The 23,760-nt window shown below is 43.9% G+C and overlaps 1 protein-coding gene across 4 annotated transcripts; it reads left to right on the forward strand.

The window, feature by feature from the left end:
- Positions 1–5,418: 5,418 nt before the first annotated feature.
- On the forward strand, positions 5,419–15,702 carry LOC119966627 (stathmin-like). Of its 4 annotated transcripts, none has more exons than XM_038798638.1 (5): positions 5,419–5,543; positions 12,116–12,194; positions 13,290–13,462; positions 14,554–14,745; positions 15,251–15,702. In XM_038798638.1, the coding sequence occupies exons 2-5, from the start codon at positions 12,176–12,178 to the stop codon at positions 15,305–15,307; spliced, it is 441 nt and encodes a 146-aa protein (XP_038654566.1). In that variant the 5' UTR covers positions 5,419–5,543; positions 12,116–12,175; the 3' UTR covers positions 15,308–15,702. The 4 variants fall into 4 exon arrangements, with proteins under 4 accessions (XP_038654566.1, XP_038654576.1, XP_038654586.1 ...); XM_038798648.1 differs by lacking the exon at positions 5,419–5,543 and adding an exon at positions 6,350–6,507; XM_038798658.1 differs by lacking the exon at positions 5,419–5,543 and adding an exon at positions 9,450–9,471.
- Positions 15,703–23,760: the final 8,058 nt, after the last annotated feature.

Consider the following 23,760-nt stretch of genomic DNA (forward strand, 5'->3'; position numbering starts at 1 on the left):
CAGGTGAGACACCCATCACCTCATGATTTCACTGAGACCTCAATCCAGGAAGCTGTAACAGGACTCATATTTTGCATTCTACAGATTTCCTGATTAATTTAAATTATTTAAATCGTTGAAATTTATAGGACTACAGAAGGCCACTTCAGCCAGCAAGTAGTCATCCAGTCTAATCCCTCTTTCAAGATGTTAGTCCATAACCTTGTAGATTATAGCACTTCAAGTACATAGACAAGTACTGTTTAAATGCTATGCTGCCATCCTTTCAGGCAGTGAGCCATTAAACTCTGGAGTGTCTGCCACCAGACTCAGTCAGTGTGCTCCTGCACCCATTCTTCGATTGCTCAACAGTCAAAATCTATTCCCATTAGAATAAAATTATGCTGAATTTAAATTCTACATTGTGTTGGGTTTTTTAAAAATATTTTTATTGAAGCTTTTGCAAAATTTTTATAACAATAACAAACAAAACAATAATAACATAAACATCAACATGGAAAACTAGACATTTCCCACCCAACCCCTTCTGTACATCCCTTAACCGTATTGCACCTACACGCCCCCCCCTCCCCCCTTCAGAATGCTGCTTCTGCTGACTTGTGTTGGGTTTTTGTGTATACTTTCTTCAGAGTAAGGGATGGAAATCAATGTTATTTGAAGGCACACGAAGGAAGTGCAGGAGAAAGGTGATTCAGGAAGATTATTCTGCACTGAGCGAGACTTACATTATAAATTACCTCTGATCAATCCTGACATTTGGAACCCTTCCTCAAGAACCCATTAGTGTGCTTGATAATGGTTCTGGTTTTGGCATGAGCATACTCTTTTGGCCTGCATTCTGATTCAGTTCATGGTTGTATCAAGAGGGAGCGTTATAGTCTGGGTTTCTGCAGCCAAACTTCCATTCTGTAAATAAAGATGGCACAGATCACAGTCTTAAAACGCAAGAATCATGGTATTAGACATGGTCTTTTCATTGAGGATACCCTCCATCGTGTTCTGTGGTGGCACCACATCGTAGTCCCAAGTACCGATCCATGCCTTACGTTCACCCACCTTATTCCTGATGCTTCTTGCGTTAAAGTATACACACTTCAACCCATCTCTGTGCCTGCAAGTACTCTCCTTTGTCAGTGTTATCTTCCCCACTGCCTCACTACACGCTTTGACGTCCTGAACATCGGGTACCTTAGTTGCTGGACTACAAATCTGGTTCCCATTCCCCAGCCAAATTAGTTTAAACCCTCCCAAAGAGTACTAGAAAACCTCACTCCCAGGATATTGGTGCCCCTCTGGTTCAGATGCAACCCGTCCTGCTTGTACAGGTCCCACCTTCCCCAGAATGCGCTCCAATTATCAAAATACCTGAAGCCCTCCCTCCTACACCATTCCTGCAGCCACGTGTTCAACTGCACTCTCTCCCTATTCCTAGCCTCGCTATCACATGGCACCGGCAACAAACCAGAGATGACAACTCTGTCTGTCCTGGCTTTTAACTTCCAGCCTAACTCTCTAAACATATTTATTACATCTACACCCCTTTTCCTATCTACGTCGTTGGTACCAATGTGCACCATGCCTTCTGGCTGCTCACCCTCCCCCTTAAGGATCCTAAAGACACGATCCGAGACGTCATGGACCCTGGCACACGGGAGGCAACAAACCATCCGAGTGTCTCGCCCATGTCCACAGAACTGCCTGTCTGAACCTCTAACTATTGAGTCCACTATAACTAGTGCTCTCCTAATCTCCCCCCTTCCCTTCTGAGCCCCAAAGCCGGACCTCGTGCCAGAGACCCGGTCACTGCAGCCCACCCCTGCTAGGTAATTCACCCCCCCCCCAACAGTGTCCAAAGCGGTATACTTATTGTTAAGAGGAACAACCACAGGGGATCCCTGCACTGAATGCTTCCTCCTCTTCCCACCTCTAACTGTTACCCAGCTACCTTTGTTCTCAGGTGTAACTATGTCCCTGTAGCTTCTATCTATCACCCCCTCAGCTTCCCGAATGATCCTCAGTTCATCCAACTCCAGCTCCAGTTCCCTAACACGGTCTGTGAGATTCATGACGCCTCAGATAATTAAACAGTCCATGTCCAAATACAGCAAGATCTGGACAATATCCAGGCTTGGGCTGACAAGTGGCAAATTACATTCGCTCCACACAAGTGCCTGGTAATGACCATCTCCTACAAGAGAGGATCTAACCATTGTCCCTTGAAATTCAATGGCATTACCATTGCTGAATCCCCCATAATCAACATCCTGGGGTTACCATTGATCAGAAACTGAACTGGACTAGCCATATTAATACTGTGGCTACCAGCGCAAGTCAATGGCTAGGAATCCTATGGCGGGTAACTCACCTGCTGGCCTCCCCCCACCCACGCCCCAGAGCCTGTCTACCATCTACAAGGCACAAGTCAGGAGTGTAATGGAATACTCTGCACTTGCCTGGATGGGTGCTGCTCCAACAACACTCGAAAAACCGTAGCACCTGGAGGAAACCCAGGCAGACGGGGAGGACGTGCAGACAGTGTCACAAGCCGGTAATCAAACCCGGATCCCTGGCGCTATGAATTAATATGCTCAACAGAACCTGCCTGTGGTGTTACAACGCAATACAAGATGGGAGGCTATCTTATTGTTATCAAGTCAATCTGACAGTTACATTTCTGGCACTTTATGACAAGAAAGGGTGAGTGGATTAACATAATCATTTAAATGTCAAGACCATTCACATGCTAATGCATTTGCTGATCCATGGGAAACTAATCCCCATGTTTGCATGTGAAGTCACCACAGCAGCCTTTTGTTCAAATATTCAGCTGGAAAATTTACTCCTATGACTAAATTGTGAAAGAAAAACGCAATAATGTGCACATTTTCTAATGTTAGGAATTGGCTTTTCGCTTCATCAATGTGGTTGTTTAACAATCCAGGGAGATACAAATAAAAACAAAATTTGCTGGAAAAACTCAGCATGCCTGGCAGATACTGGTGTTGGGTGCACTCAATGGAAACAGACAAAAGTATGCCTCAGTACACCATTAGGTGCGAGGAGAGAATTGGAATGGACACAGAAACATTAAATTAAACTCACTTAAATCTATACCTTACTTGTAATATTCCACAATACAAACACAGATTACTTTAAACTACTTCTGCTTCCTGACAGTTTGAGTACAATAAGACTCTTCTTTTGAAACTTAATGGGGTACATTTTACATTGATCCTCTATCATTCCAGTTCATCTCCACTACTGGAACCTAAGTATACTTCAAACTTGTTGGAGGGGACTTCCAGTGGCACCCATAGTGTGAGTGGTCGCAATTTTGGTGACTCCCGCTCGTGGCGGCTTTTTCAGACCTTTTGCCTGGTTAATGGGTGGATGTGAGGAGGCACAAAGGTGCAGGAGAGTGAGTGTAAGAGATTAGCCCACTGGTGTATGAAGCTGAAGGCCAGAAACGGTTGCAAAAGAGGGAATCAGACTGTAAGAGTTGGTGCGGTGCCTGCGACGCACGTGGAGATGGCGGAGGGGTAGGGAGCGGCCCTGTCAGCTGAATGGTCAACAGAACAGCTGGTGGGCCACCTGAACGAGAAGTTCACCCAGCAACACAAGGAGTCTGCAGGACCTGACCTGGGCGGTGGATTCGATCAAGGCGGTGGTCAACCTCGTGGAGATGAAGCTGGCGGCCCAGGGTCAGGCAATCCAGAAGATGGAGGAGGTAGTGGGGGAACACGAGGAGCAGTTCGCCTCGATGACAGTGGAGATAGGGCTGATTCTCGATCAGCAGAAGCGGCTCCAGAAGAAAGTTGAAGACCTGGAAAACTGGTTGGGCAGACAGAATATCAGGATTGTGGGCCTGTCGGAGGGAAGTGAAGGAGCCGATGCTGGTGCATATGTGGGGAGGATGCTTGAGAAGCTGCGAGGAGAGGGTGCATTCGCACGGCCTTTGGAGGTGGATGAAGCAAATAGGGCGTTAATGAGGAAACCCCAGGGGAGCGAGCCGCCGAGGGCGATGGCGGTGCGGTTGCACCATTTCGTGGATAAGGAGCGGATTATGAGGTGGGCCAGGCAGATGAAGCAGTGCACCTGGGAGGGCAGCGAAAGCCAAGTGTACCAGGACCTAGGTGCAGCTCTGGCCAAGAGGAGGGCGAGTTTTAATAAGGTTAAGGCACCCTCTACAAGAAGGGGGTGATGTTTGGGTTGCTGCACCCGGTGCATATGTGGGCGACGCTTCAGATAATTAAGCAGTCCATGTCCAAATACAGCAAGATCTGGACAATATCCAGGCTTGAGCTGATAAGTGGCAAATTCCTTGAAGGATCTTTCTTCTCAACCTTGTATCTTTTTTTAATTCACTGGGCCTTTTTCTCGTGGCACCATGTTTCATTGTGTGGTTGGGGTCTAAATTAGGATTTTGGGGATTATCTATTCTCGCAAAATGTACTGCCTATGCCTGTAGTTTCTCAAAACCTCTTTATTTAAAGCAAGTATTTACACATTTCAACCTCTATACAGGGTTGGAGATCTCCCTTACTTCTCAGTCGTGATCAGAGTTCATTATTTTATTAGCATATGTACTTTTGATTTTAACCCATTACTCACAGGCCACTTTCACAATGCTATTCATAGGACTCAGCTGTGCGCAAATTGGCTGCTGCATTTTTTGACTCACTTCAAAAGTACTTAATTGGTTGCAAGTATTTTGTTTGGGCTGTTCTGTGGTTGTGAAAAGTGATACACAAAGTCTTCACTAATCTAACAAAAGCTACCCTATTTTCGCTAATTCTATTCAGTAGCTTGAATATTTACTTTTTACAGATTTCCAGCATTTGGAGTTTCCTTACTTACTTGTTATGTATTTTGTTGAAAAAAATAGTGCCATGATGTTGTCTTGCAACAGTTTACATTGCATATTGTGTGCCTGCCTCTTTGGGGTACACCCGCCCGACCATATATCTCACCGAGATGGCTCTGTTGTTCATGCATGAACCGAGACAATGATTGTCGACGGATATAGCGCAAATAAGTGCTCAACAAATAGTATGCTTCATATCACTGCACCGTTATCTTAATGGGTAAGCACAGCCATGGGTCCGAACTGACCAGAATAGCAGCTGCGCGGGTTGTTGGAGTAAACACAATGAGGATATTGTGACGACTCTGCAATGGGGCGCCAGCCAATAGGAACACAGCACGGACTGGAGAGCGAGGCAGCCAATCATTGGAAACTTGCAGATAGTTTCAGCCAATAGGGACTGGGATTGCTGAGTTGTGAGCCAATGGATGTACAGGGTTCTGTGCTTGCTCTGATTGATTGGAGACTATTGGAAAGGACCAATTGAATCGACGCATTGCACCTCATCATCACCAACAGCCAGCGGGTTGTGGCCAATGAAAGAGCGCCGGTGAGAGCACGTGGTGCGTTTTTGGCGGTTTTTATTCAGCAGATGTGGGGGGATATCTGGTGATTGAAAGTGGGTTTGTGTAGAGCGCGGGAGACAAAGGGAACTCCGAACGAGAGAGAAGGAGCGAGGGTAAGGGGAGCGGGCAAGTGTCACAGATGCATGCATGTACCGAATAACTAGAATTGGATTAAATTAATCACCTAGAGCGAGGATGATTTAAATTTACTTGTGATTTAAAAAAAATATTTTTAAACGTTATAATTTCGGACCAATGCAACAGGTCGGTCTGGGAGCGGGTAGGTTAATTGGGGTTAATGTAGATCTGCCGTGTGCAAGGGAATCGGACAATACTTAAGGCAATAATTTGTTGTAAAGTTAAAATATAGAAAGTAGCGCAATGATTTGTTTTTTTACCTAAAGTGGTGCAATTGATTTGTGCATCTTTGAAATCCAAATGATCCGTAGGTGCTTAATGCAATAGACAAAGGGGGGGGAGGGGGCAGCGAGGGCGCTGTCTGCTTTGAGCAAGATGTCGACTCGAAATACAAAAATGATTTGAAGAAATCTTAAGTTTTGTTATGAGCTATGGGGATCAAGCTTTTAAACTGTCGTATTTCAAACTGGAAATCCGTGCGGGGATTTGTAATCAAATCCACTGGGGTTAAATATATTTTGTTGTTGATAACGGGTTATTGTCTGGGTACAGTCATCGAAGATACAAGGGAGGGGCACCTAACCACATATTTTGGGAGAGTAATTTGAAGGTGACTTAAAATATTTCTAGGTGTCAATTGCAGCATTAAATTTATAATTGCAACATCCTTTGCACCTGTTTGAATTATTAAACACCGCTTTGGCAATTTGTTGGCACACGCGTGTTTACACTTTTTTGTTTTCCTTCTGATCTTCAATCCCAATGTTTTTCGGCTATCAAGAAATACAGGGACGCTTTGTTCCGAAATAACGTTCCTGGATTGCTTTTCCTGTCTTAGCACAAAGAGGGCTTCTGTGAACCGCTCAACACAAAAATGCAAAGTGAAGCGCTTTATTGAATTGCTATGAAAATAGAATTTTTGCACCATTTTTTTCCAAGGCAAGTTCCCCTCCGTCCGGGGACAATGAATCGCTTTGTATACCTGTAATTTTAGTGGGTGTTTGGGGGGGGGTGGGGGAAAACTCGCGCTTCGAATGAAATGCTGCTTTTGTGTCCCGTTTTGGGTGATCAAAATCGTGCGTGGATCATTTTTAAACTGACTCCCTTTGCCGTAGTTTTTAAATCCATTAGTTGGGAGTTGCAACCATTTTTTTATGGTTGGGTGTTGTCCGCTGTGCGACATGCTCATCTTGAAGCATTGTTAACTTCACATCGAAAATGGTAACTCTTAAGCTGTGCAATATTGATTTTTTTTTTTAAAACGACATTTGAATTTGGTTGGTTTAAAGAGTATTGTTTGTTTATGGGATATCAATACATTAACACTTAAACTGGCACCAGAGCAACTATGTTTGTCATTCAGCTGAATAGAACACGTTTTCACATCTGCCAGACTGTTGGTACTGCCACCATTTTCTTTGGCTTTAGGTGGCGCTCAAGTCTTGTTGATGTCTGCCTTTGTGTGGGTTGAAGCATCTTTTCCCCAGATTGGGATTGATCCATCATCTGGGCTAGGAATTTGGGAATGATGAGAAGCTCCATCACATTTGAGATTGTGAATGCTGCTTGAAAATTTTCAGCAGCAACAAATTGAAGTCTTGTTGGCAGTTTTGTTTTACAAACTGGTGGGTAAGTTTTGCTGCCTTGGTGTAAATTAATCTTGAAGGCCATTGAAGCATTTAGTTCCACTCTGCCCCTGTATCAAAAGTGGACAATTCTCATCCTGTCAATACTAGGTTAGTTAAAAAATAGAGGGTGGCCCTTGGCTGTCTGCCAGGAACCACTCATTTGAATGTGAGATGGGAGTTCAATATCTGGAATGATAAACACGAGATGACATTTGCAACTTTGCACCTGTGCCAGCTCCATGAAATAGCTATTGAATTAGTCCCATTTCTTGCTCTTCTCTGCTTTTGTACTCTCTCTCTCTCTCTCTCTCTCTCTCTCTCTCTCTCTCTCTCTCTCTCTCTCTCTCTCTCTTTCCCCCCCCCACCCCCATTTTCTCTGCTCAGAGCAGCCCCAGCTTGTTGAACCTCTCTGCTTGGGGAGGGACGAGGAAGAAAGGTGCCCCCTCCAGACTGGCTGATGAAGGTCACTCCTGGTAATGTCAATACCATATTCCTGGTAACCCAACCTATCTTCATAACTACATGTCCTCCAAGCCCTTGATTTATCAAAAATCCATTCCGGCTCACTGGTTGGTTGGCCTCTGTAGATCCCAATCCTACCCTGCTTTTACTTTGATGACCCCTTAACACACAACAAATCAAACCTAGATACACACTGGGTCAGTTATAAAAATCACTTGTTGAAGAGACCTGGTGACATTTAATCAGCATGAACCTGATGCAGTCTGTCACCTGTTGGTACAAGTGGAGCCTTGCAGGGAAACGACTGCAGATGTGGTGCATCCCAATCAATGACTCATCATTGAAGACTGCCCCTGCCAAGATAGAGCACCATTAGGCCATTGTGGAAGCTATTGCTTGGCTTGGTGATTACTGCACGCCAGTGTTGCCTCCAGTTATTAAGCCTGACACTGCTATTCCATGTGTTATCAGTCCTCTGTTAATGAAATTAATGTTTTTTTCAGTTGAAATGTGTATAGGAACTATCTAATGGCTACTGTATGCCGTGACAGTCTTGAGTCAGCCTTCAGTAAATATTACATTTGTGCATTTTTCAGTTTATGGGATACGTACACCATTTTTAGGGTCAGTGTTTGTATAAACGTCTTTTTTTTGTTTTTTGAGCTGTTTAATGGTGTGGTTTACTAATTTGGGATTTTCCTCCAGTGTGCTAATATGATCCAAACATAGAAAATAGAAGCAGGAGAGGTGGCCCCTCAAGCCTGTGCTGCCATTCATTATCATAGCTGATTATTAAGTTCAGTACCCTGACCATGCCGCCCCCCCCCCCCCCCCTCCCTCAACATTATCCCTTTAGCCCCAAGAGCTATATCTAATTGCACCTTGAAATATCAACATTTACCAATTCTCATTGGTGATTTTCCTTCACTCGATCAAAATCCATTTTACACCAGCTGTACGTGGTATCCTTGATTCGGGAGATGGCTACTGGAATCTGAATATAATTGCATGCAGTGCAATGTACTAATGTACTTCATCAATTCCTTTCCAAAGGCTAAGAAGTGATTGCGTTGACAAATGGCAGTGTTTTTTCCGCTTCTAAATGCAACCCGTAGATTTTATTGAAAGGAATTTGTTAATCATGCATTTCTTGATGCAACTTGCTAATGAATTTAATAGCAGTCAGTGCAAAAATCTGAACGTGAGCAATCAATGAGGAATAATCAGACTTTTATTTCACTATTTCAATAGTGCAGCCTGTTGTAATCAATGCCATCATGGTGCCAATCATTCTGTCTGCAGTCTCTCCTTTTTAAGTGATTTAAACACTGCCAGATGCTACAGTTGCTAAAACATTAAATTGTCAAGGGAGTTTTTTTGTTTTGTCAAACTGGAAAAACAATACAGCTTTCAAGTAACATCTAATCTTTGTGACTATTGTGTTTGGCTTCCTCCAGGCTGCATCTGGTCCTCTTTTATAAATCCTCTATTGACTGGCTGTTCCTTAGTAAGTGTTATTCCAAATAATTGCATCCTCCTGATTAGGAAGTTTAATTTTGGCAAAGAAAATGCAATTTGTCCATGTTTAACTCATTTGCTCAGGGGCATAACAGTTGGAAATTGCGTTTCTATTTTTAATGTTCACTAATCTCGGGGATGCCATTATCTGTGACTTGCACTTTCAGATGCTCTACTATGGATACATAAATGAACTGCACATTTATTTCCTGCCAGGACCTGTGAACTGAGCTGGGGATGAACACTTAACCTCTGAGGCAACAACATCAGTTGTACTGCGTAGAGTATTTTTCTGGTGGGAGCATATTTTCTAGTATTGGTTTAATTTTGGGGGTCCAATTAATTCTTAACATGGGTATTTAAGATAGCAAACTGCACATAACAACATTTATTTCTGCTTACCCAGTTGATTACCAACTTGGCTTTTATTTTCCTTGGGTAAACGAGACAAGCTGCAAGTAGAGAAGCAAAATACTGTTGATGCTGGTAATCTGAAATAACTGATAGCACTCAGCAGGTCTGGAGGCAATCATCTGTGGAAAATTACCAAATTAATGTTTCCGATCTCATCAGAACAGATTCTGATGAAAGGTCACAAACCTGAAATGTTAACTCTGACACAGACCTGAAACATCATCCTTCTGCACACGAGTTGTTCTGTTCAAGTAGACCTTCAGAACATGTTTTACAAGGGGTGGCATAGGTCACAGTGGTTAGCACTGCTGCCTCATGGTGCCAAGGACCTGGGTTTGATTCCAGCCCTGGGTCACTATCTGTGTGGAGTCTGCGTGGGAAAGATTATTGGCCATGCAAAATTGCCCCTTAATTGGGTACTCAAATTTATGTTTAAAAAAATTAGAAAGACACATTTTACTGACTTGATTCTAGATTCCAATGTTCTAATTTTGGGACCACAAAATAAACCCAGAGTTACTGGCCAAGGTTTCTGAAGTAGCCATGTAATCACCTGCCCCAATATTTAACCTCACTCCTAAATCACAAAGCTTGTCTTGCTATAAGATCTGAATTTGACAGCCCTTGTATGTATGGAACCTATATTCTAAAGAGGCAGAGGCTGACTATTTTGAGTATTTTTGTCAACCAGGTTCAACTCCTGGAATGACTTGCATATTAGTGTGACATGCAAGAAGCACAGAATAGCCCAATTTCTCATTCCTGGTGTTCCTTAATATTGGACAGCAGAAATTGGCTTGAGTATTTCACACCCTTTTGGTTTCTCATGAATTGGAGGGGACAGAAGGCATGTTTCTGGTTATGAAAATTTAATCCACTATAGCCTTGACAAGTGTAGATCTATTGAAAGCTGTAGTTGTGGACATTCTAGATGGGAAAGAACCACCCTGAGCTGCTTTTAGTTTGCATTTAGATTGATTTGATTTTGTTTTTCATCTTTTCTAGATCATAGGCTCTACATCATCAGCTATAGTAGTGACTTGCTATCCCTTTATACGATTAGCTGAATTGTTATCTACAGGCAATTCTAAACTTGCTATGCTCAACAAGTAATGGATGTTGAAAATGTGGTAATTTCTGAAAGCATGCAGCTCATTTAAAGTGTCTCAATATCTGGGATATATTCTTGGCTTCATTACTCCTGCAAACTTCTGACTTTTAAGCTAACGTTTCATCACCTCTATTTATATTTTCCGTGAAAAGAAACTACAGCTATAAATTTGGTATGTACAACAGTGGCATGATAGAACAGTGGTTAGCACTGTTGCTTCACAGCTCCAGGGTCCCTGCTTTGATTCCCAGCTTGGATCACTGTCTGTGTGGAGCCTGCACGTTCTCCCGTATCTGCATGGGTCTCTTGCAGTCCAAAGAATTGCAGGTTAGGTGGATTGTCCATGCTAAATTGCCCTTGGTGTCCAAAATAAAAAGTTAAGTGGGGTTATTGCGTTAAGGGGAATAGGGTGGAGATGTGGGCTAAAGTAGGGTGATCTTTCCAAGAGCTGGTGTAGACTCGGTGGACCGAATGGCCTGCACTGTAAATTCTATGAATAGGACCATTTGACATGTATTTTTCAGTCATGTTAAGCACATGTACAGAATCTGCACTAAGGGTAGTTAACATGTCTTTCAATACTGATGGTCCTTTAAAGTGCCCAATTCTCTCTCTTTCCAATTGAGCAATTTAGCGTGGCTAATCCACCTATGCTGCACATCTTTGGGTTGCAGGGGCAAGATCCATGAAGAGACGAAGCATGTGCAAACGCCACATGGCCAATGACCCAGGGCTGGGATTGCACCCAGGTATGTGGTGTCCTGAGGCAGCAGTTCTAATCACTCTGCCACTCGCAGTATGGCAACTGCTTGGCCCAAGATCACTGCAGAGTGGTGAACTCAGCCCAACGCATGGCGCAAGCTTGCCACCCTCCCTTTGATTCCGTCTACACCTTCCGCTGCCTCGGGAAGGACACAGCATTGTCAGACCTCCCACCTAGGTTTGCCCTATTCCAGGCCGTTCCATCAGGCAGAAGATACAGAAGTCTGAAGACTCACACATCCAGATATAGGATCAGCTGTCCCACAGCTACTGGACTCCTTAATGACTCTTCCCTCGGACTCATCTGTTCCCTGTAAGAACTCTATACACGACTCCCTATACTGCTCTTGCTCATGTATTTGTTTTGTTTGACCTTTGTTCTGCAATGTAACCAATCACTTTGTCAATGTACTGTTAATTATTCTTGTCTATTATGTATATACTGTGTATGTTCTGTTGGCCACAGAAAAATACTTTTCACTCTACTTCAGTACATGTGACTAATCAATCAATACTGACAGTCCTGATATTGTAGCATTTATTTTCCTTTTTTTACAATATCCTGCTCTGTCGGCCTTGATTCTTCACAAATTTATGTTTATGGTATTTTGGAAATTATGCTAATTATTTGCCCTAAATGTTCTGACCACAGGATCTGTTCACATTTGGATAGCATTCAACACCTGAAAGTAACAACCTGTCTTGTTACATAATGGCATCGGCATCAGCTGGTAAGTATGAACTGAGCTTGTAGCCTGGGAGAGAAGGGGAGAAATGTTTTGAATCCTTTGTAGTTTCTTAAAATTGAGTGAGATTTTATAGTAATTAGGCTGATCAATTGTTGTACACTTGACCTCATGGGCAGCATGGTAGCATTACACTTGACCTCTCATGGGTGACATGGTAGCATAGTGGTTAGCACTGTTACTTCACCGCAACAGGGACCTGGGTTCAATTCCTGGCTTGGGTCAGTGTGTGGAATCTGCACATCTCCGTGTCTGCGTGGGCTTTCTCTGGGTGCTCCGGTTTCTTCCCACAAGTCCTGAAAGATGTGCTTGTTTGGTGAATTGGACATTCTGAATTCTCCCTCTCTGTACCCGAACAGGCATCGGGTTTGAGACACTGGTGTCTTGCTGGACGAATAAGTTGAATTTAATTATACCAATTACAGCACTGATTTTGGTTTGGTTTGTGCTGTATCTTTCAATTCAAAATGCAGGACTAGATGATCTGACCGATGGTGAGGTTAATCTTGCTGATTCAACACTTCCACATGCTACTATTCATGCAACTGCAAAACAATACTTGACTATCACCATAGCACAATGTTGCTTTGTCAACCACAATAAATGTCTTGAGACATACTGGATTCGATGATCAGTGGGCAGATTTAACATTTGACTGTTTTGTACATTGTTCAATTTCTTTGTTTTTTTTAAAATAAATTTAGAGTACCCAATTCATTTTTTCCAATTAAGGGGCAATTTAGTGTGGCTAATCCACCTACCCGGCACATCTTTGGGTTGTGGGAGTGAAACCCACGCAAACATGGGGAGAATGTGCAAACTCCACGCGGACAGTGATCCAGAGCCGGATCGAACCTGGGACCTCGGCCCTGTGAGCCAGCGATGCTAACTACTACACCACTGTGCTGCCCATACATTACTTCAGTTTAGAACATTCTATATGTCATCAAATTTAAGATGTAATTTTCTTGTCATTAGTGGATTGCCATGACACGGCTTTTCCTGACTGCACTTGTTCTTTGAGGTCCAATTTATTCTCCTATTAAGTTGGCAACTGCACTGATTAGATGTGTTTCTCAGATATCCAGGTGAAAGAATTGGACAAGCGATCTTCTGGCCAGGCTTTTGAGTTGATCCTGAGCCCACCTGCAGCTGAAGCTATTCCAGAGTTTCCCCTCTCTCCTCCAAAGAAAAAGGACCTTTCGCTGGAAGAAATCCAGCGCAAACATGAAGCTGCAGAAATCAGGCGAAAGGTACATCAAAGCTATTTCTGTACTTTAGCAAAACTACATGATTTTAGATGCTACATTACGGTCTTGAGATACAGGTGCTGCTGGATTAGATTTGGGCATTGCTTTTTGCTTTGACACATGCTGAACGAATGTACTGTAATGTTCAGGGGACTCTCCAGGAAGACTGTACTTTTCCATACTTGTAGTTTGAGATGCTTCTTGTATTGCATTCTTTCTTGCTAGCTTCATCTACCTAAATCTATTTATGAATTAAGTTTCTGCCTCAAATCTGATGCCCACCTTTCCTACATGCCAAGTATAAAATTTCAAAAATAAACTGGTCAGTATCTAAATAGAAATTGATAGAGACTCTTGGAAAATCAGCAAACGTTCATGTGCACAGAGCAAGGAAAATAAGATTCAGGTCACCAATGTAGTAACTTTATTGCTGAATGCTCCAACAAACCTGGAGATGGTTTGCATTCAATGTACAAAGAACAGCATTAGCTCCATTCTGTTAAAGTTATTGATATACATAGATACCCATAGAATTTACAGTGCAGAAGGAGGCCATTCGGCCCATCGAGTCTGCACCAGTTCTTCGAAAGAGCACCCACTCCTCCACCCATCCCAGTAACCACCCCGGCTAACAATTGTTTGAACACTAAGTGCAAATTATGATGGCCAATCCACCTAACCTGCACATCTTTGGACTGGGAAGAAACCAGAGCACCTGGAGGAATCCCATGCAGACACTGGGAGAATGTGCAGACTCCACACAGATGGTGACCCAAGCCGGGAATTGAACCTGGGACCCTGGAGCTTTGAAGCAACTGTGTTACCATGCTGCCCACATTCTTGCACTTTTCATGATGTTTTATCAACCAGTGCTCTGCATCTTTCCTAAAATCAAATTTAGGCTTACATCAAGCTGCCTACCTCCTCCCCCTTCGTTTCTGTAAAAGGAATGTTCCATCTGTTTCCAGTACTGACCAAATAGTAGCATAAAAATAAACTTACCAGAGATCCAGTTTAAGTTGTGAAACTATGCATAAACCTGGTCACCAAGGTTTGACTTGCAGTGCAGTTGATTGAAAGTTTTTCTTCCTTAGTCACATGAAGCTGAAGTACTAAAGCAGTTGGCTGAAAAACGAGAGCATGAAAAGGAAGTGCTTCAGAAAGCAATTGAAGAAAACAATAATTTCAAAAAAATGGCAGAGGAAAAACTGACCACCAAAATGGAAGCTAATAAAGAGAACCGTGAAGCTCAACTAGCAGCCAAATTGGAGCGCCTACGTGAGAAGGTATATGAATAAACCTAATTATCTTGTAACATAATTTATTTTCGTTGAGCGAATTGGAATTTAACAATAGCATTAGCCAAGTTCCATTACGAAGTAAAGTTTACAGTTTATTATTGTTCTCCGGTCCTAGGAAATTTATTGCTTTGCTTTAATGATGCTATTGGTCTGAGGCATGCTCTAGTGAACGATCAAGATGTTCCCCTGCCCTCAGTCTGACAGTTTCAGCAATAGCTGCAGTGTTAATTTAATACTGAGGATTCCCCCCACATGTATCAGCCTTGTCTGCAAAATAGCTTGATGGCACAGACCAATGAATGAACTGTTGCTCAAAACTGGCAAATATGCGTTTCGTTCACAAAGTGTCGTAATTAGTCACCATGTTACTGGTGAATGCATTGTGCTTAAATCATGTGTTAGCATGAGTGCTCACTTCTGACAATCAAGACTTTAGTGGGTTGTCTTTTTGATTCTTCAGCTGTTTGATTTATAAAAATTTCCTTTTTAGGAAAAGAGGATGGAAGAAGTCCGAAAGAGCAAAGAGATCAAAGAAAGTGAAGACTAACATCCCCTCTTTTTTTGTTTGGAATTTGACGGTTTTCAAACATCCAAAGATGTTTTTTTTTAAATGGCCAGTGTGTTAATGGGAACTCCAATTTGTAATACTGTGTACAATTACAAGCCAAAAGCTGACTAGAGGGAAACTTGTATTTTGTATGCTTGCTACCTTTTTTTGTAAGCATCCTTCGTGGGTCCCCCATCCCATGTAGATATATGGAGCTCCTGCATTTTTTTCTACAAAGTAGTGACTTCAATGGGATTGCTGGTTTGGTTATTCCTTTTTGTGAAATGTATAATTTCCAGCATGCTTTACTGATGTTATATGTCTTGTAACTGTGTAAACCTGCCTAACTTGTTGCATCTGACTTCATTTCAATAAAACTGCACAATTGCTGTTGATTTTTGTTTCTCATTCAAAAGGAGCAGAGCACGTTCTCTTGTACATAAGCCACTGCAAGTTGATACAATGGGCAGTAACTTCATTCATGTCATCTCTGGCCATGCATCTGCTAAAACATTCCTGTATTTATGCTTCAATTATTCTTATGACACTCGCAGCCCCACTTGACACAGTCGCAACACTGACTAATGATTCTCTTGGCTGCCCAATTCCAAGTTTGTAAATGTAAAATGTTTTATTATGCCACCCTGAGCAAGTGCTTGGTCAATTCCTGCTCTGGAGTCGCAACACAGTGAATTAATGCAAAATTATATAAACATGCCTGCAATTTTGGCTCTTAGTTGCCCAATAATTAGTCCAGTTTCAAAGGTGAAATATAATTACTATCCATTATAACATGGTGAATAACAAGCTAACGTATTACTCCTTTAACTGACCTACCCCTACCCACACAAATAATGAAGGTCAAAGTCTTTTGTTTCCAATGGTGGTTCTGAAGCAGGTTTCCCTTGCCATGCTGGTTGATCAAAGCCTCTAGTTTTCAGCTCGTGATAGTCTTCCTGACAGTCACTCATTCACTAGTGCTTGCAGGAACCAGCCTTCTGGAGAGTCACTTTAGTTCTTGGCCTTCAACTCCTGAGACATTGTCTCATCAAACCCTGCTTCCAGCCTGTGGTTTGACTACACGCCTTTGCAAAATTGTGAGAAGACTTGCTGGAGCACTCAGTAACCTTATGAAGAGTTTAGCTGAATCTTTTGGGAGAAAGTTGATTGGAATCATTCACTTAGATTGCAGAATCAAAAGTGAAACTAAAATGGAACCTTGTGGCTTAATCAGCCCAATGAGGATCAGAGCAGCCTTTTGGGCCCACTTTAGCCAGTCAGTTTAAAACAACACAACCTTCTGGATCTTACTGTTTGAATTAAAGGTGGGAACTGCTTTTCCTTGGAGTCACAGGTCCATTAAATATCCATAGATCAAAAATGGTAATGGCAAAATAAAAGAGGAACTAAGGGAATAAAGCAGAACAGCCCAGGAGACCCACTCTGTCCAGGAGTGCATAATTCCAGTCTGATCGTGAACAAAATACAATAATCTTGTATATTGAATTTCCATCGAGCAGTAGCTGAGTACTGAGATGGCTCTTTGGGCAGTGGCTTCACACATAATCCCTTTCCACCAAATCACAGACTGCACCCTGAAATACCTGCTTAAATTCTGTATATGTATCAGCTGGTATGACACTGGGAGTGAATGGTACTGGATAGTGTCAAGTCTAATTAGATTACTGGTTAAGTGATGCAAGTTGCTGGGGCATACCTAAAAAAGAGGAACATAATTTGTATGCTAAAGTCTGAGGTACAAAGACCTAGCTTCTTTCCCCCCCCCCCTCTCAAAACTGATACCATGATCTTAGCGAAGTGGCAGGATAGCTGCATGCCAAAGGTCATGGATGATCAGATGGGCTTTATCAAGGGTAGACAGCTAACCGCAACATCAGGTACCTGCTGCACATTATCATGACCCCATTCGGGGGAGAACACTGGATGTGATCATCTCCCTGGATGCAGAGAAGGCCTTTGACAGGGTCGAGTGGAAGTACATCTGACGGATAAGTTTGGGTTTGGGCCACAGTTTACTTTGTGGGTGAGACTACTCTACAGAGCTCCCATGGCAAGCATCAGCTCTGCTTACTTCTGGCTACACAAGGCAGGGATGCCCTTTATCCCTGCTACTGTTTGCCCTGGCAATCGAGCCACTGATGATCGCCCTTAGGGTGACGAACAGGTGGAGAGGTATCCAAAGGGGTGACCAAGCATATAGTCTCACTATGCAGATAACCTGCTCTGCATCTCAAACCGCCTGGCCAGCATGAAAGTGAGTTTGGAGCCTTCTCGGGTTACAAACTTAACCTGAGTAAGAGCTAAATCTTCCCTGTGAATCTGCCAGGGGAGGATCAGAGCTGGGGCAGGCTGCTGTTCAAACTGGTCCAGACCAAATTCCAATACCGGGAGATCCAAATAGTCTATGACTGAACACAGATCCAACAAAACTAGCCATATTAATACTGTGGCTACCGGGGCAGATCAAAGACTAGGAATTCTAGGACAAGTAACTCCCATTCTGCCCTCAAAAGCCTGTTCATCTACAAGGCACATGTCAGGAATGTAAAGGAATACTCTCCACTTGCTTAGATGAGTGGAGCTCCAACAACACTTAAGCTCAACACCATCGAGGACAAAGCAGCCTGGTTTATCCCCCCACCCTTCCACAAACATTCAATCCCTCCACCACCGACAAATAGCGGCAGCCATGTGTACTATCTACAAGATGTATTACAGTAACTCACCAAGGTTCCTTAGGCAGCATCTTCCAAACCCACAACCACTACCATCTAGGCCAAGAGCAGCAGACACCTGGGATCCCCATCACCTGGAGGTTCCAAGTCACTCACCGCCCTGACTTGGGCATTTATCGCCATTCCAGCACTGATGGTGGGTCAAAATCCTGGAACTCCCTCCCTGACAGCACTATAATTGTACCTACATCTCTAGGATTCCAGTGGTTCAAGAAGACAGCTCATCACCACCCTGTGAAGGGCAAGTAGGGATGGGAAATAAAAGCTGTCCTAGCCAGTGACGTCCACACCCCGTAAATTAGTTTATTTTAAAATTTCCAACAGAAGGGTGGGGATTCATGCTGGGTTCCTGAGATCTATGCAAACAAAGCTGACATTTTACTGCACAGGGGAGGTAATGAAAAATTATTTACTTTCTGCAGAAAAGTATAGAAGAAAGACATTCATCACACTTCTCCATCCAAAATACGTATTTTTTTTCCTATAAGTTTAGAGTACCCAATTATTTTTTTTCCAATTAAGAGGCAATTTAGCGTTGCCAATCCACCTATCCAGCACATCTTTGGGTTGTGAAGGTGAGACCCACGCAGACACGGGGAGAATGTGCAAACACCACATGGACAGTCACCCGGGGCCGGGATTGAACCCGGGTTCTCGGCGCCGTGAGGCAACAGTGCTGACCACCGTCACCGTGCCGCCCTTCCAAAATTTATACTTAATCTAATATGGTCCTCCTTCCCACAGCACCAATTTAACAAATATTAAGCCCCCCTCCTTAGTGCTATTACTGTGATTAAATTTTGCATACAGCACACTTATGGTGCCACATTTCTTTCCTATGACACTCACCCTTTTTGGTTAATATCCATAATAAAAAGAAAAAGAATCCTTGGCTCATTGAGTATGTCCACAGATGATCTGATACATAGGACATAGAAAAATACCACGATGTTGTGCCGAACTTTTGTCCGAGATTAAGAACAAATTAATCTACACTCCCTCATTCTACCGTAATCCATGTACCTATCCAATAGCCGCTTGAAGGTCCCTAATGTTTCAGACTCAACTATTTCCACAGGCAGTGCATTCCATGTCCCCCACTACTCTCTGGGTAAAGAACCTACATCCCCCCCTATATCTTCCACCATTCACCTTAAATTTATTTTCCCTTGTAATGGTTTGTTCCACCCGGGGAAAAAGTCGCTGATTATCTATTCCCCTGACCATCTTATAAACCTCTTTCAAGTCGCCCCTCATCCTTCTCCGTTCTAATGAGAAAAGGCCTCGCACCCTCAACCTTTCCTCGTAAGACCTACTCTCCATTCCAGGCAACATCCTGGTAAATCTCCTTTGCGCCTTTTCCAAAGCTTCCACATGCTTCCTAAAATGAGGCAACCAGAACTGCACACAGTACTCAAGGGGCTGGTTTAGCACAGGGCTAAATCGTTGGCTTTGAAAGCAGACCAAGGCAAGCCAGCAGCACAGTTCAATTCCCGTACCAGCCTCCCTGAACAGGTGCCGGATATGTGGCGACTAGGGGCTTTTCACAGTAACTTCATTAGAAGCCTACTTGTGACAATAAGCAATTTTCATTTTTTCAGTTTCATATGGCCTTACCAAGGTTTTGTACAGCTGCATCATCACCTCACGGCTCTTAAATTCAACCCCTCTGCTAATGAACGCTAGCACACCATAGGCCTTCTTCACAGCTCTATCCACTTGAGTGGCAACTTTCAAAAAATCTATGAACATAGACCCCAAGATCTCTCTGCTCCTCCACATTGCCAAGAACCCTACTGTTAACCCTGTATTCCGCATTCATATCTGTCCTTCCAAAATGGACAATATCACACTTTTTGAGGTAAAACTCCATCTGCCACTTCTCAGGCCAGCTCTGCATCCTATCTAGGTCTCTTTGCAACTGACAACAGCCCTCCTCACTATCCACAACACCACCAATCGTCGTATGGTCTGCAAATTTACTGACCCACCCTTCAACTCCCTCATCCAAGTAATTAATGAAAATCACAAACAGCAGACGACCCAGAACTGATCCCTGTGGTATGCCACTGGTAACTGGGCTCCAGACTGAATATTTGCCATCCACCACCACTCTCTGACTTCTATTGGTTAGCCAGTTCGTTATCCAACTGGCCAAATTTCCCACTATCTCATGTCTCCTTATTTTCTGCACAAGCCTACCATGGGGAACCTTATCAAATGCCTTACTAAAATCCATGTACACTACATCCACTGCTTTACCTTCATCCACATGCTTGGACACCTCTTCAAAAAATTCAATAAGACTTGTGAGGTAAGACCTACCCCTCACAAATCCGTGCTGACTATCCCTAATCAAGCAGTGTCTTTCCAGATGTTCAGAAATCTTATCCCTCAGTACCCTTTCCATTACTTTGCCTACCACCGAAGTAAGACTAACTGGCCAGTAATTCCCAGGGTTATCCCTATTCCCTTTTTTGAACAGGGGCACAACATTCGCCACTCTCCAATCCCCTGGTACCACCCCTGTTGACAGCGAGGACGAAAAGATCATTGTCAACGGCTCTGCAATTTCATCTCTTGCTTCCCATAGAATCCTTGGATATATCCCGTCAGGCCCGGGGGACTTGTCTATCCTCAAGTTTTTCAAAATGCCCAACACATCTTCCTTCCTAACAAGTATCTCCTCAAGCTTACGAGTCTGTTTCACACTGTCCCCTCCAACAATATGTCCCTTCTCATTCTTAAATACTGAAGAAAAGTACTCGTTCAAGACCTCTCCTATCTTTTCAAACTCAATACACAATCTCCCCCTACTGTCCTTAATCGGACCTAGGCTCGCTCGAGTCATTCTCAATTTCTCACATTTGTGTAAAAGGCCCTGGGATTTTCCTTGATCCTACCCGCCAAAGATTTTTCGTGCCCTCTCTTAGCTCTCCTAATCCCTTTCCTCAGTTCTCCCCTGGCTATCTTGTATCCCTCCAGCGCCCTGTCTGAACCTTGTTTCCTCAGCCTTACGTAAGTATCCTTCTTCCTCTTAACAAGACATTCAACCTCTCTTGTCAACCGTGGTTCCCTCACTCGACCATCTCCTCCCTGCCTGACAGGGACATACATATCAAGGATACGTAGTATCTGTTCCTTGAACAAGTTCCACATTTCAATTGTGTCCTTCCCTGACAGCCTATGTTCCCAACTTATGCACTTCAGTTCTTATCTGACAGCATTGTATTTACCCTTCCCCCAATTGTAAACATTTCCCTGTTGCACGCACCTATCCCTCTCCATTACTAAAGTGAAAGTCACAGAATTGTGGTCACTATCTCCAAAATGCTCCCCCACTAACAAATCTATCACTTGCCCTGCTTCATTACCAAATCCAATATGGCCTCCCCTCTGGTCGGACAATCTACATACTGTGTTAGAAAAGCTTCCTGGACACACTGCACAAACACCACCCCATCAAAACTATTTGATCTAAAGAGTTTCCACTCAATATTTGGGAAGTTGAAGTCACCCATGGCTACTACCCTGTGGCTTCCGCACCTTTCCAAAATCTGTTTCCCAATCTGTTCCTCCACATCTCTGCTGCTATTGGGGGGCCTTTAGAAAACTCCCAACAAGGTGACTGCCTCTTTCCTATTTCTGACTTCAACACATACTACCTCAGTCGGCAGATCCTCCTCAAACTGCCTTTCTGCAGCTATTATACTATCTCTAATTAACAATGCAACCCCCCCCCCCCCCCCCCCCCCCCCCCCCACCTCTTTTACCCTCCTCCCTAATCTTATTGAAACATCTATAACCAGGAACCTCCAACAACTATTTCTACCCCATCTCTATCCAAGTTTCCGTGATGGCCACCACATCGGAGTCCCAAGTAACGATCCATGGCTTAAGTTCACGCATTTTATTCCTGATGCTTCTTGCGTTGAAGTATACACACTTCAACCCATCTCTGTGCCTTCAAGTACTCTCCTTTGTCAGTGTTACCTTCCCCACTGCCTCACTACGTGTTTTGATGTCCTGAACATCGGCTACCTTAGTTGCTGGACTACAAATCTGGCTCCCATTCCCCTGCCAAATTAGTTTAAACCCTCCCAAAGAGTACTAGAAAACACCCCTCCCAGGATATTGGTGCCCCTCTGGTTCGGATGCAACTCGTCCTGCTTGTACAGGCCCCACCTTCCCCAGAATGCACTCCAATTATCAAAATACCTGAAGCCCTCCCTCCTACACCATTCCTGCAGCCACGTGTTCAACTGCACTCTGTCCCTATTCCTAGCTTCGCTATCACGTGGCACCGGCAACAAACCAGAGATGACAACTCCGGCTGTCCTGGCTTTTAACTTCCAGCCTAACTCCCTAAACTCGTTTATTACATTACACCCCTTTTCCTACCTACGTCGTTGGTACCAATGTGCACCACGACTTCTGGCTGCTCCCCCTCCCCCTTAAGGATCCTGAAGACACAATCCGAGACATCCCTGGCCCCCCGGGAGGCAACATACCTTCCGGGAGTCTCGCTCGCGACCACAGATTCTCCTATCTATTCCCCTAACCATTGAGTCTCCTATCACTATTGCTTTTCTATTCTCCCCCTTCCCTTCTGAAGCCCAGAGCCTGACTCAGTGCCAGAGACCTGGCCGCTAGGGCCTTCCCCCAGTAGATCATGCCCCCAACAGCATCCAAAACTTGTTTTGAAGGGGAATGGCCACGAGGGATCCCTGCACTGTCTGCCCGTTCGTTGTCTTTCCCCTGACTGTAACCCAGTTACTCTTGTCCTGTACCTGGGTGTGGTTACCTCCCTGTAACTCTTGTCTATTACCCCCTCTGCCTCCCGGATGATCGAAGTTCATCCAACTCCAGTTCCCTAACACGGTCTCTGAGGAGCTGGAGTTGGGTGCACTTCCCGCAGGTATAGTCAGCGGGGATGCTGGTGGTATCCCTTACCACCCACATCCTACAGGAGGAGCATGCAACTGCCCTAGCCTCCATCCCCTCTTACCTTACAGAATATAGCTGCACTGTGGACCAACTGGAACTCCACCCTCCGACTCTGCTCCCAGTAAGCTGCACTCTCTGTAAATTCCCGGCTACCTTCATGCTCTTTGAGGAAATGTAGGAAATGAAATGAAAGGAGCACCTTACTCCCTCCTCACCTAACTCCCTCAGTCACCAAACTCTCACTATAACACTCAAATGCACCCAAATTCAGCACCCTCTCAGTCACCAAACTCTCACTATAGCATTCAAATGCACCCAAATTCAGCACTCTCTCAGTCACCAAACTCTCACTATAGCACTCAAATGCACCCAAATTCAGCACTCAGTGCAAACAAAGTCAGCACTGTAGCTAGCTCACGTTTGTACTGTGAATCTAGCATATGAAAACTGGCCTAATCCAATTAACCAATTAAAAAGCTCCAGCTGCAAGTAGGTACAAGTAGAACCTTTGTTTAAAGCTGATTGAAAATTCATCTTCTTCTAAACCAAACAGTCCCCACTGGAGGTCCCTCTACGGAGGTGTCCTCCCCATAAAACTAGGGGACCTGGGGTGGAGGATGCTGCGCATGGCAGTGCCGTGCAACTATTGTTTGAATCACTTCACGACTCTGCCAGAGACCTGCCACTTTTGCGGCCTGATGGAGACCGTGGAGCATATTAATGTTGTCTGTGAGAGGGTGCACCCCCTGT

This window comes from Scyliorhinus canicula, chromosome 1, assembly GCF_902713615.1.
Source record: "Scyliorhinus canicula chromosome 1, sScyCan1.1, whole genome shotgun sequence".
Taxonomy (NCBI): Eukaryota; Metazoa; Chordata; class Chondrichthyes; order Carcharhiniformes; family Scyliorhinidae; genus Scyliorhinus; species Scyliorhinus canicula.

Excerpts from the sequence above, each read along its gene's own strand:
- LOC119966627 (XM_038798638.1), top strand. Across the intron at positions 13,463-14,553 it reads CTGCAGAAATCAGGCGAAAG|TCACATGAAGCTGAAGTACT; the intron begins GTACATCAAAGC and ends TTTCTTCCTTAG. Across the intron at positions 14,746-15,250 it reads TGGAGCGCCTACGTGAGAAG|GAAAAGAGGATGGAAGAAGT; the intron begins GTATATGAATAA and ends TTTCCTTTTTAG.